This window comes from Siniperca chuatsi, linkage group LG7 (genome assembly GCF_020085105.1).
Source record: "Siniperca chuatsi isolate FFG_IHB_CAS linkage group LG7, ASM2008510v1, whole genome shotgun sequence".
Lineage (NCBI taxonomy): Eukaryota > Metazoa > Chordata > Actinopteri > Centrarchiformes > Sinipercidae > Siniperca > Siniperca chuatsi.
The window spans coordinates 7,521,854-7,534,842 of record NC_058048.1 but is presented as its reverse complement, the minus strand read 5'-3'; the positions used below and the strand labels follow the sequence as shown (position 1 = coordinate 7,534,842).

General features: G+C 41.4%; 2 protein-coding genes and 1 long non-coding RNA gene across 3 annotated transcripts; all 3 read left to right on the top strand.

Annotated features, from left to right (window-relative positions):
* Positions 1-8: 8 nt before the first annotated feature.
* On the top strand, positions 9-1,318 carry LOC122878482. Its single transcript, XR_006378496.1, has 2 exons — positions 9-475; positions 1,197-1,318. It is a non-coding gene; the product is annotated as an uncharacterized LOC122878482 (long non-coding RNA).
* Positions 1,319-4,611: 3,293 nt separating this feature from the next.
* Positions 4,612-6,505, top strand: her8.2 (hairy-related 8.2). The gene is made up of 4 exons (XM_044201282.1): positions 4,612-4,929; positions 5,055-5,150; positions 5,242-5,320; positions 5,744-6,505. The coding sequence occupies exons 1-4, from the start codon at positions 4,867-4,869 to the stop codon at positions 6,112-6,114; spliced, it is 609 nt and encodes a 202-aa protein (XP_044057217.1). The 5' UTR covers positions 4,612-4,866; the 3' UTR covers positions 6,115-6,505.
* A 3,160-nt stretch (positions 6,506-9,665) lies between these two features.
* On the top strand, positions 9,666-12,980 carry her13 (hairy-related 13). The gene is made up of 4 exons (XM_044201281.1): positions 9,666-9,954; positions 10,171-10,257; positions 10,352-10,433; positions 11,313-12,980. The coding sequence occupies exons 1-4, from the start codon at positions 9,868-9,870 to the stop codon at positions 11,780-11,782; spliced, it is 726 nt and encodes a 241-aa protein (XP_044057216.1). The 5' UTR covers positions 9,666-9,867; the 3' UTR covers positions 11,783-12,980.
* Positions 12,981-12,989: the final 9 nt, after the last annotated feature.

The following is a 12,989-nucleotide window of genomic DNA, read 5'->3' as shown; positions in this document are numbered from 1 at the left end:
GTGTTTTTACAATAAACTGAAACTAACTACTTCTACTCCCTCTGTGCTAGTTGTGCTTTTGGGTCCAGCCTCTGTGTACCATAACATGTGGATACAATACACAGAGCTGAATAAAGCTCCTGGATCCTCCCATGCTGCTAAGCATCAGTATCTTAGCATTGTGAGCATGTTAGCATGATGACATTAGCATTTAGCTCAGTAAAGCACTGTTCTTGGTCATTGTATGAGTGCAATTTTTGTTGAGATGTCTACATAATGACTTTTATTCTAAAGAAGATCATAGAGAAATTTGCATGGATCGGCCTGTATAGAGAGTCATGGAAGTGGTCAGATGGTCAGCCCGTGCATATGACTTCAATCAGCAACTGGAATAAGGGTCAGCCTGATAAAATCAAACATTCATGTGTGACTACAACTCACAGTACATAGGATGCACGGCTTTGTAACGACAAATATGCTTTTGTCTGCAGCGAAGGTGAGTTATGATCTACAATTAAGTTCTGAAAAGTCAATGTACACAAAACCTGCTTGTGACATGGCTTTCAATTTTACCGTGTACTATATTAACATATCATCATTATAAAATTACTATCACGGCATGGAGGAAGCAGGTAGTGAAGGTGATGCTGACAAAATCAGACTATTAGACGCTATTTTTCAGCAGGTAATGATATTTGAGTATAAAGATTTGCATTTTCATATTTCAGGCATTTTTTAAACCTAAAGATCCTGCATAGCCTCTTGAACAATGTGTGGATATATTTCTTTGCTGATGTGTTTGACTAATTAAAGCTACTATGTGATTTTTTTTTTAATGAGGGGATTAGCAGCATGCATTATGCCATATGCTGTCTACCACAAAGTCTTTTTTAGCTGCACTAGTGGCTTGGTACTACTAATGGATGGATTGCCATGAAATTTGGTACAGACACTCAGTGTTAGCATGCTAACACACTAAACTAAGATGGTGAACATAGCAAACACAACACAAACCTTCTTACCACTGTCATTGTGCATATTAGTATGCTGATGTTAGACACAGCAGTGCTTTGAGCTCAGTGCTAAGTATGGCCTCACAGAGCTGGAAGCTGACTAGTCCTGTTGATACTACCATTGGATATTGCCATACTACGAAAGTTTAAAGTCCTACACTTTGTACCTAAATTAAAAAAACAACAAAAAATGTTTCTGCTCAGTTCAAACAGTGACTGAAGGACTACGACCTGGGTGAACCAGTCAGACTGAAATGGATAAAGCAGCCTGATGGAAAGATCTTCCATTTTGAAAAAAAAAAAACAGAAGATGAGAAGGGGAAAAAGAAAAAACAAGAAAAAGACAGAGGAGAAAAGCTGCATCCTCAAATGATGACTATATTTTTCCATGCTTCCATCAGTTTTGATTAAGTTTTTGTTATTAGTTCACAAGAAAGAATGTTAGCCTACCTAAGAAAAATGTTTCAGGGATCCCTAACTCCTGCCCATAGGTATTGATTAGGAACATTCTCATTACTACTATTTACTTTCAGCAGAGTTTAACTTTCTTCATTTAATAAGTTTTGTCTTAAGCATGCAAGTGTGTTGAATTTAGATGTGTTCATGGTTGATTGCAAAAATGGTGGTAGTTAATTAATTATGAATGAATTATAAGATGTAATTGAATTTTACATTATTTTACTTGATATTCCTCATCTCCAATATAATTGCATTTGTTTAATAATGACTTTGTTTCACAGCACACATACACACTCACTGTCCCATTCTCCTTTTGCTTTGATTTTTAAATGTGTTGTTTGTTTAAATTTATTACATTTTTATTGTATTTTTTGTTTTTGTTTGTGTCATATAAATTTGGACTGGTCTTCCCCTTGCTGTTTTGAATCATAACACACCACTTTTTTTCACTTTCAGAAAATAATGACCTTTTACTGTTTTATATAATTGTGCCTTTTATTTTACTAGTTTTGTCAAGTGGTATATGAATAAAGATTTTTTTTTCTTCTATTCTAATTGACACATATTATGATATTTGACATTTGTATTCCTTTGGGAGACAAACTCAAGTTTACTTGCAGCATAAATTAATTCTGATGCTAACTGTTACCAACACATCAGACTGGTGGAGGTGGCAGAGGTATGACATCTTTAGTGACATAAAGAAGGGAAATTAAAGGACTTGCTCTACTGTATTTCACATATTGTCATGCTACAGTAACATGTCAATAACATTAACATTAATAACCTCCATGGACTACACTGAGGAAGTGCACTGTGTGACAGAGTACAAACTTATTTTTTCCATCTGGGACTGAAACCCTTGAAGACTGATATTGGCATAATGGCAAGATATCCTTACAACTACTGGTATTATTGAAATCACTGTAAAAACACCAGTTTACAGTATATTATTTGGCATAAATGGGGATTACAAGTTGTTAGGAATTAGAAATATATCAGCATTTAGATTAAAAATGAAGTTGTGCCAACAAACCAAGCTTTTGTCTTCTGTTGACTATATTCTATCGTTAGCTGTGATTCATTACAAAGTCAGAAAGTTCTGTTAAATTGTTTGGAGGAAAACCAACTTTCAGAGCCCACTCTTTATAACAGACGCCTCTACACTGTAAATTCTCATAATCAGTTATTAAATCAGATATTAAACCAACCTCATCTTTTATTATTAACTCAATGTAAATAGATCAGTTTATCAGTTTTATATCAGGTCAGGAAAGATTAAATGCCCAATTGCTTGTTCACGTAACTCATCAAATGCAGTTGTTTAGAAACATTGTTAGCTTATTAGCATATATATACTGTATATTACAGCATGCAATGTATTTTTTTCTAGAAGACAGTTACATGATGGAAGTTTGTTATGTGTCACATGGTCATTTCTATGATGCTGTAAAACAAAGCATAACGGTATCTCACAGTGGATCACTCTTGACAGTATTTTGCTAATAACACAATGAACATAACGGGACAACAAACCAGATGGAAAACAAAAATTACAAGTGGGGGCAATGTACAAATTTAAGTTACTTTATCTAAGAGTAGATGTACAGAGGTCAAATTGGACAATGTGTAATTATAAGTTACTTCAACTTGGAGAACCTTAACAGAACTGAAGATTTATATTGGACAAAATCAGATGCAGAAGAAATAACGTTTTATCGTCTAACTTGAAATTTTATTGAAGTGTGCTGCCTTGAAATTTTGAGTTCCCAAATTTTTAATTTTTACAGTGATTAAATTTTCTGTAGGCATTCATAATCCCTGTAGGATGATTTATATTGTTTTTATTGACCCTCTGAGGCACACCTTGTTTTGGCCACCTGTTGTCTTCGAGGACTATATTTGTATATGAGATGGGCACGCAAAGACAGATTCTGTCTTTAATTGTTATCAAATTCCTGCTTGTTAAAAGTATCAATAATAATTTCATGTAGGCCAAAACATCTACTTTGCATCATGAAAAAATGATGACAGGGTACTTTAAAATGGCAAGGTGGAGGGACATATCAGTGGCAGAACAAACTTTATGAATCAAATGAGGTGTGTGTGTGTGCGGTCTTTAAAGGGAGTATTTTTTTCCCATATTTTCTCCAGGATGCAGAGTGTCATTAAACAACCCATTAAATCTATCAGCAATGAAACCCTTGGACACATACAAGTCCTATAGGGGCATATAGGGAAATTGATTACAGTAAAACTCAAAGACTTGAAGAACCTCGACATTTCGTTTCCCATGGCAAAGACTGCAAAAAGCAAGTTGGCATTGAAACTTGAAAGAAAATGAAACCCTTTTTGAGGTATTCAGATTGCCCTAATTGATGATTTTCCGATCTAATTGATTGACTTGGCTGATATCTTTGCAGCATGTTGGGTCGGTTCCTATCCATTACACCTGGCTACGGCACTGGTCCACTGGTCACCTGCCAAAGCCTCCGCGTCCTCCTCCTCGGCCGGACTGCCCACCCTCACTGGAGGTCAGTACGCTCTTCATGCTGATTAGGTTTGAATGAATAGCGGTCTTTGTTCGGCTCCGGTTCCCACGACCCGGCATTCGCCTGGCAGTCGCGTGGCTCTAAAACAGGGGCCCTCGCTTTAAGGGACCCAAAGGTAGGGGGACATCTGGTCAATCTGACATCTGCTCGCTAACAGTAAACAGCAGATGTCCGACATTTGAAAACACGGAGAGTGGTCAAAGCCGGATAAATAGGCCACACTGCAAGAATGTTGCTCAGTCCTGCCATATTTCTGAAGAAGGAGAGGTGTGCTGTGTCGCTGTTAGTCTGACTGTCCTGCTGCAGCCAGCTGGTTTTACACAGAAGAGGTGTTCAGAATCAGAAGTAAAATACCCTATTAATAGCTGATACAAATGATTAGAGAACTACTGTGTATGGGCAGATCTCTCAAGTGATTTGTCAGTCTATTGTGTCTTCCTGTGAGCTTTGAGGGAATAGGTTTGGCCTTTTTGCGGGTAGTGAAATGTTGCTCCTGAAAAGAATAGGCGAGGGGCCCCGGAGTACAGCACGGTAACTGCACACTCTTGTTCATCCCTGGGAGAAGAGGAAACTGCAGTTTTTTTGTTGGGGTGTTGGAGGGTAGTGCAGTTTTCAGGCTGGACATCTGTCGCTTGTGAGTATTTTTTTCTTTCTAGGCCGGGTCTCTCGGTTATTGAATGGAGCCAGTGACCTGTCAGTCTTGACTGATGGGACCCCGTGTGTGGGAAAATCCCGCAGCCAAAGAGTTGGAGCATTCACATGCTAATTGCGCACCATAAATAAGAGGGCCGTGCCGCGCCGAGGGCCCTAGAGACGCGCTGAGATTGGAGGAGGCACAAGCGCACAGACACCCGAGAAGAAACATGACTGCCTCATCTATGGTGCACAACGTGGGGAAACATCCCAGTGCTAAGGAGGAGAGAAAGGTATTGGATACACTTTAGATCGATTTCTCCTTTAGGATACAGTGTGGGCCACACACACTCCAGCATTGTTCCTCATCATCCCGGCTGCCTTTAACCGACGTTATATTTTGTTTTTACCCTTACAGCTGAGAAAGCCGCTCATTGAGAGGAAACGACGAGAGAGGATAAACAATTGTTTGGATCAGCTGAAAGAAACTGTGATCGGAGCTTTCAGACTTGATGTGAGTATTTTCCTCACGTGTGTCGTCTCCTCTACAAGTAAACAGTGGAGGCTGAATCAAGTTAACTTGAAGGTTGCTTGTCTCTCAACAGCAATCCAAACTGGAAAAGGCCGATATTCTAGAGATGACAGTGAAACATCTGCAAAACATCCAGAGTAACAAACTAAACGGTAAGTAACATTGCTCTGTGCACTTGTGTGTGTGTCTAATGTAAGATTACTCTGGATTATAGTTTTTATTGACCCCTATAATACTGGCTGTTATCCCAATCATTTACTCCTTGGGTCAATGTTGGGCAATATGAAGTGAAATATGTCATGAAATAGCTTGAGATCCCTTGACCTAGTTGACATTAGTCACCAGAGAGCAGCATCAGCACATAACGTGTATCTCAGGAGCGGCAAAATGTATTTAGCTGTAAAGTGATGATAAGAGGTAATGTAATGTGGTCTTATTGTTTTTAATACTAATATTGTGTTGCTCAGCTTTCTGATGGGAAACCGGATCAGTGGAAGCTGCTTTACTGGATGCATGTTGTGCTATCACCACCAGGGGTTGCTATAACTTCACACCTCCTCCCTTTTCTCCTGCAGACCCCACATTGGGCCTGGAGGCCCAGCAGAAATACAGCACCGGGTACATCCAGTGCATGCACGAGGTCCACAACATGCTGCTCACCTGTGACTGGATGGACAGAACTCTGGGCTCCCGCCTGCTCAACCACCTCCTCAAGTCCCTGCCCAGGTCCACTGATGAACGCCCCCTTCAGCCCACAGCCAGACATGATGTTCCTCCTATGGCCAACCCAGGCACGGGGCTCCCCGGCACACCCCTCAGAGGAGACCCCTGTGCCGGGAGGCAGCACCAGAGAGAAGGGCCCACCTGCCATGGGGCTGGGCACCGAGAGAGACCGGGACTGCACAGCTCCCACCTGGGAATGCTGGAGATGTGGAGGCCCTGGTGAACTGGTGGATTAATGATCTTGGTTCTCCATTTTGTTAGACCATCCTCTGTTATGTATCTTATAGATATGCTGCTCAGAAGACAAACGTGGGGCAGTTTTGTTCCAGTGATTATTATTGTAGGTGTGCTATAATGATTCTATACAGACCTTTTCTCAGTACTTCCCTTCAGAAGTCGACTTCTTGTAGCCTGCATTATAGAAGGCTCTTATTAATCTTTCATATATTTATTGTATTAACAGCTTTATTTATTTGATATTTTAAGGCATGACTTTGCTTCTTAGACCACTTGCTTCTTAGATCTATTGCATTGCATAGATTTTTATGTCTTTTTCCTTTGCTGTATGATTAACCCAAACATTAATAATAATAAAACTTATTGTACACTCTTCAGATTGTATTCAACTTCAATGCAACTTCAACAATCTTGTTCATGTACAATTGCTCTTGTCAATTATGTTTTGAAATGTCTTCTATAGTGGCCATGCAGTACAGAAGAACAGGACATAAGCCCCTGACATATAACAGCTTCCCTTGGTCTCACAAGGAGATCCAAACTGTTTACTCATCAGGTTATTTACTAATATAATCATACAGACATGGATATGAAAATATAATTAGCAAATGAGGCCTGTTTAAGTGTTTATTACAATAGTCAATCTGGGTTTTTACCATTGAAGGATTAGGTACAAATTAGCATCAACAGTCTTGTGCCTGAACAAAATGAAAGATATTAGCCTAGAAACTAACCTTTTTATAGTCAGTTAACATTTTTTAGAACATTTTTAAAGCTGCATTAATCAATTTTGGATGTACATTTTAAATCAAGTCATGTAAATACTGTGAAATGGGTCGCTCGCAGTAATAAAACAGCAAATGATATGACCCAATTCTAAAGCTCAGTGGTTCTTTTAGCCTCTTCTGCCTCATTGTTTTAATGGCTGCAACTGCAAGTACTGAATAGTTCAGTCGCACCATGTTTCCAGCAGCAGCAGACAGGTGTTTTCAGTAAATAAACTCAGATAAACACACCACCTGCCTAGCAAAAAATGTCAGACAGACAAAGTTAGCAGCTAGCTAGTGAGCTAGCTATACCAAACCTAGCTAAAACGAGAGTGAATGCAGGCCTTTTTCACAGCTGACATTTTGATTTGTCACAGTAGGAAAAGCACAGGTGTCGTCTACTAATAGCTCTAATAATTCAATTCAATTTCAATTCACTTTTATTTATATAGCGCCAATCCATAGCAGATGTTATCTCATTGCACTTTTCCTATAGAGCATGTTTAGACCGTACTCTTTATAATATTAATAATGCGTTCAAGTGTCCCAGTAAACACTAAGAGTGTAACAGTGAGACAGCATGCACAATATGGTCCAGGACCCTGAAACTGAAGCAGCTAAATGGAATTCAGCCATCATTAATTTTATTATTTACACCTGTGCTTTTCCTACTGTGACATGTCAAAATGTCCGCCATGAAAAAGATGTTGCTGTTTAATGTCTGTTTGCTACAACAACTTTATATGTTGATAATATGTCAGGTGTTTAGAAGTTTTTCTGCCCCCTAGTGACCAACATTGTGATTTGGGTGAATGGTCAGTGCACCCAAATCACAAAGCAACATATTTTCTTATAGATTCTGTTTTATGTGATGAGGTGAGGCCCAGTCAATATAATGGAGGTGAATGGAATTTCATTTGTGGTGCTCAAAGCTTTTGGACATTTCGACATGTCAGGAAGAGCACAGGTATAAATAATAAAATTAACAATGGCGGAATTCCACACTGTTATGGCTCATTGGGACACATAAAACAGAGCCATCAATAATGTCATTTGTAACACTTGTGCTTTTCCTACTATAACAATTTCCATAGCGACTATTTCTTTGGTGGAAAGTAGTTCCAAGGGGACTAATTGTGTATATGGTTTTATATGACACGGACACTCTGCTTTACTAGTTTTATTTGGCCTCTGGTAGACAAAAAATAATCAGATGAGGAACCCAGTGACGTTTGAAAGAGGGGTTTGGGAGCACTTTCATCTCCAGCCATCTCCACATTTACGTTTTAATAAAGATGTAATTCATCACTGGGTTTTGAAAAGTAGAAACTCGCATATGGCCCATTCTCCCACTATTATTGCCGTTATGATTGGCCGCCACATGAAGCCAGGCGGCGGGTCTGAAGAGAGGAAGGGGGCTGGTCCTCAGCGGAGCGCACCAACAAAAGCGAGCCGAGACAGCTGCTCTCTCCACAGTCCACACCATTAAAGATCTGGAACAGGGATCTGGGGGTGGCGAGGTGCCAAAAACCCACCACTTGAAAGGTCTGAAACTCTTCCTTCATTTGGGGCACTAGAGTTTTGTGGTGCTTTTTGCGGAAATGCTGAGAAGCTGTGGAAGTACCGTGCGTAAAAGAGCAACTGAAAACACATTATTGCATTTACCTGGAAGGTGGCACAGATGCCTGCATGCTCCTTTTCCGAGCAGACAGAACTGCTCTATTGTGGGGATGGTTCGCAAGATAATACCAGAGGGTTGAGAGCTCTTATTAGACATAAACAAATAGACATTGTGCGCAAAGGACTAAACCAGCACGTCCAAACGAAGAAAGTCCAATACTGATAGCACAAGCATCAGCATCATTTAAATGTACACTGTCCAAATGTTGTTAAAGGATGATAGCTTCATAATTTGCATGTTTATACACACACCACATTACAATAAAGGGACCGTGTAGCAGGAATGGTGTAGGTTATCTGCAAAGTCAACCAGATATTATAGACTTTCTTACGACAGACCAGGCAACGTGAGAATGCAGTTGCACACAAATCAGAAGTCACTAAACAACGGGGAGAACAAATGAGGCGCAGGCCAACACCTGTCGCTTTCTTTGGAGAAGGGCCCTTAATTCCCCCGGCTGATTCAGTTTGGGCCGAGGGGCCGCCAGCAGCAGCTGCCAACTGAAGGCATCGCGTTACATCCGCCAAACAGCCGGGTAAATCTGCTGAGGCTCGGACACAAAAAGGCAGCAGAAGGAAGAATGGGTAGGGCAGAAAAACAGACAGAGCAGAGAGTCTACTCACTGGTAGTAAAGAGATGCTCTGACGCGTAGAAGTGGTCTGAAAATGAATTAAATACAAATCACTATTTTTGAATAATGTCACCAAAGTATATTTTCTATACACTGAACGTTAGTCTCTTGAATAAAAGAATAATCCAAAGGCTACATCTAACAGATATTAGAACATTTATCACAGAGTTTTATTTACAAACTAAGGTGTAGTGTAGGTGGCACTCTCACAGCCCATCCAGCTGCTGCATGATACTTCATTTTGTACAGCTGATTGGAGGTGCACATAGTTGATCAGTGCCAACAGTGGGCAGAAAAACAGAGCGGTCGGTCCCCTAACCCAACAAACTGTCTGATTAAAGCCCATCCAGCTCCTCGGGGCGCAGACCGGGGCTGACCCATGGATGTGGGCTGACCGGAGACAAAGGGAGTGGGCGCTCATTGGCTCCGGCCGTGTGCGCTCTGTTGTCCCCCAGCGAGAGCAGCTCAGCCCCTATTCACATGTTAATAAGCCCCTATAAATACTAACAACAGCCACTCAGCGCCAGCAACACGTCTCACTAGGATTGCACAATAAACACAAGGCGCCTCTCTCTCTCTCTCTTTCTTCCTGAAACCGGTTCCGTTTGCCAGCTGCCCCTCGCTGACGAGGAAAAAGCAGCAGTGGGAGATCCAACCAACATGGCCCCCTCGGCTCGGCCCTGCAACGCTGGACTGGATATGGAAGAAGATGAGTCCGACTACGGGATTCAGAAAGCGGACAGAAAGGTATACAGCCGGGACTGTCGGGGGAATTGCAGGCACTCTCAGGACACACTTGTCACGGCGGTGACTGTAATGCATTTAGGATCGCTGCAAACTGCATAGTTTTATGCCAACAATGTTTAGCTCAAGAGGAAGCCTAGTGCAGGTATAAGTGAATCGCAGAGTGAGATGCGGTAAGTTTCCGCCGCTGAATGAAGTGTGATCTTTGTGTTCTTGCAGACTAGGAAACCTCTGGTGGAGAAGAAGAGGCGAGCTCGCATCAATGAGAGTTTGCAGGAGCTGCGGACTTTGCTGGCAGATACAGACGTGAGTACGGCGCGCATACTGCACCTCAGCTCACCTGTCCTTGTGATACAGAGTCAGGTTTGGGTTCTGACGGAGCCTCTGGTTGTTTCCACAGTTTCATTCCAAGATGGAGAACGCAGAGGTGCTGGAGATGACGGTGAAAAAGGTGGAGGACATATTGAAGAACCGAACCCGAGGTCTGTTCATCTTGCACTCTTTGCTACACAGGCTTACTAAGCAGTTCAGGGGAATGATACTGGGGAAAGACTTAGCCTACATTACTTTTCAGTTACACCCTGACAACTGTTTGCGGTTTGCGTCCTCTTATATCTTCAGACCCAGTAATCGGCCCTATGCATGATCATAGAAACCAAATGACAATGTTCTTGTCATCTTTTTGTTGGCTAAATATCAAACTCCACAAAATCAAGTATGGCAGTATTTTGAGCCCAACAGCATTGATAACATACTGATATTTTGGAGAAAATTTCATTATCAATATAGATATGCAACCAAACAGGTGTTCATGTCACTCAGCTAGAATAATTCAGAAATATTATAACTTAACTGTAATTTAACCACTAAGAGAAAGGCAATATTAAAGATGTATCACCATATTTTGATTCACAATCCCAGCTGATGTCCAGTCTGATATTATGACACTGATATCACACAAAAAAATATTGCCCAATTCAATTACTGGATCATTTTACTTCTTCTGGACTTTAAAAAACATTCAAATTAAACAAAAAAAAAAAAATCATTCTGGGTGAACTGGGAACAACTGGTAGGCATATGGAACCAATAAAGAGGGGTTGCAAGTAGACATTTCTTCGAATTAAAGGATCACAAGACAAAACGGTTGGCAACCACCGATTTAGAGGCTATAAAAGTCATTTTGTGGTATTTTATCAATAGGTTTAATCTGATTACTCAGGAAATAGCGGCAAATGTCTCACACCACTCCTTAAAGTCACGAGAAATGCAAACCACCCAACTGATAATGACGTGGCTGGGATCACCAGCAGTCCAACTGCAGTACGGTCATTTCATAGTCTTTCTCTCTCCTTCCACAGAAACAGATACACTCAACCGAGAAGCCAGTGAGAGGTTTGCGGCCGGCTACATCCAGTGCATGCATGAGGTCCATATGTTTGTGTCCAGCTGTCCTGGAATAGATGCAACGGTGGCAGCGGAGCTCCTCAACCATCTACTGGAGTGTATGCCCCTGAACGAGGACCACCTCCAGGACGTGCTAATGGATCTAATCACTGACACTTCTGGGAGTAACGGCAGCACTTGGCACGGAGACGGCGAGGCGCTCTGCGCGACTCTGGTTTCACCTGGAGGAAGGAGTCTGTCCAGCGGCTCGTCCTCGGCGGCCCTCTCCCCGGCCCCCTCCACCACGTCCAGCGAGGACCTGTGCTCCGACCTGGACGAGACCGACAGTGAGCACAACCAGAGCTCCACTGAGGGCTTGGAGAACAGGGAGGCCCTGAGCATGCCCACCATGACCTACCCTCGGTCTATGTGGAGACCCTGGTAGGGGTCTGGGGTTTGGATGGGATGCAGTTGGGATATGTTGACGCAGGTTTTGTGGGCTTTCTTTAAAGATGTGACACTGGGCCTCTTACTGGAAGGGAAAATTCCACCCTACTACACATCAACACTTTGAAAATAACCATTTTTGGTTGTGTACCTTGCATTTCTGGGCTCAATAACGTGGATTTTTTTTCTGGATTCCCCACATTGATGTTCAATAATTAAATTAGCTTTCTTTAGGACACGGAGAGACCAATCTGTCCACTGAAAACAGCCTCAGTTGACCAAAATGCAGTGCAACTGCAGATCTCTTTTTGCGTTTGGTGAGGAACCATGACTGTGGCTTTTCTCTTCATCCACAACTGAATGCAGCAAGTTTACACCCTTTCCTAGGCAGTCTGGGAAATGTAGGAAATCACTCAATGAAGTATAAGTACAGTGCAAGTTGATGGAACAAAATTTCATCAGAAAAACACTCAAGTGCTTTGGATATCACCGAAAAATGTCTAACAGAGGGTTAAAGGTTGGAGTTTTCCTTTATCTCATTAGCGGGGCCCTCCTCTCAAGGGCCCCTGCAGCTTGGTGCCTCCTGAAAGTACTCCCCCTTTCCTTTTCAGTAGTGACTCCCTGGCTTTGAGTCCTCTGTTGTGGCTTTTCTTTACACCTGGAGAAAGATGAAACCTTCCCTCTCAGCATTCACTTACAACCCAACAAAGGACAGATAAGGAACAGTTCAAGTTCACACTGTTTTGTGTCAATAACTCTGTGTATATAGGATTTGTATGTGGAGAAAAGCTCTTTTAGTAAAACCGAGAAGTTTGGCAATGCCTCTGATTAATATAAATATTTCTATTGTATTTCATAAAGGCCTGTAGTTTATTGGACCAGTAGCCTCCTTTAGAATGACCAATTTATGTTGTAATGATGTTTAGAAATGCAAGTAAAATGTCTGAATTTGATAAATAAATAATGGAAGTCAAAAGCTGTTGTCTGACTTGACTCAATGTATCAGGACAGGAAACAGGATAAAAACTAAAAAATATATATATGGGTAAAAAGGATTTCTTCAGGAAAATATTTGAGGTAAAAAATATTGTCAGGGAATGTTAATTTATTGTTGAAAAATTACTTTTCATTGCTGTTCTCTTAAAGGATGGCAGGATCATTTGTGATTTAGGCCAATAAACTATTAAGAACACTGAGACTGAAGT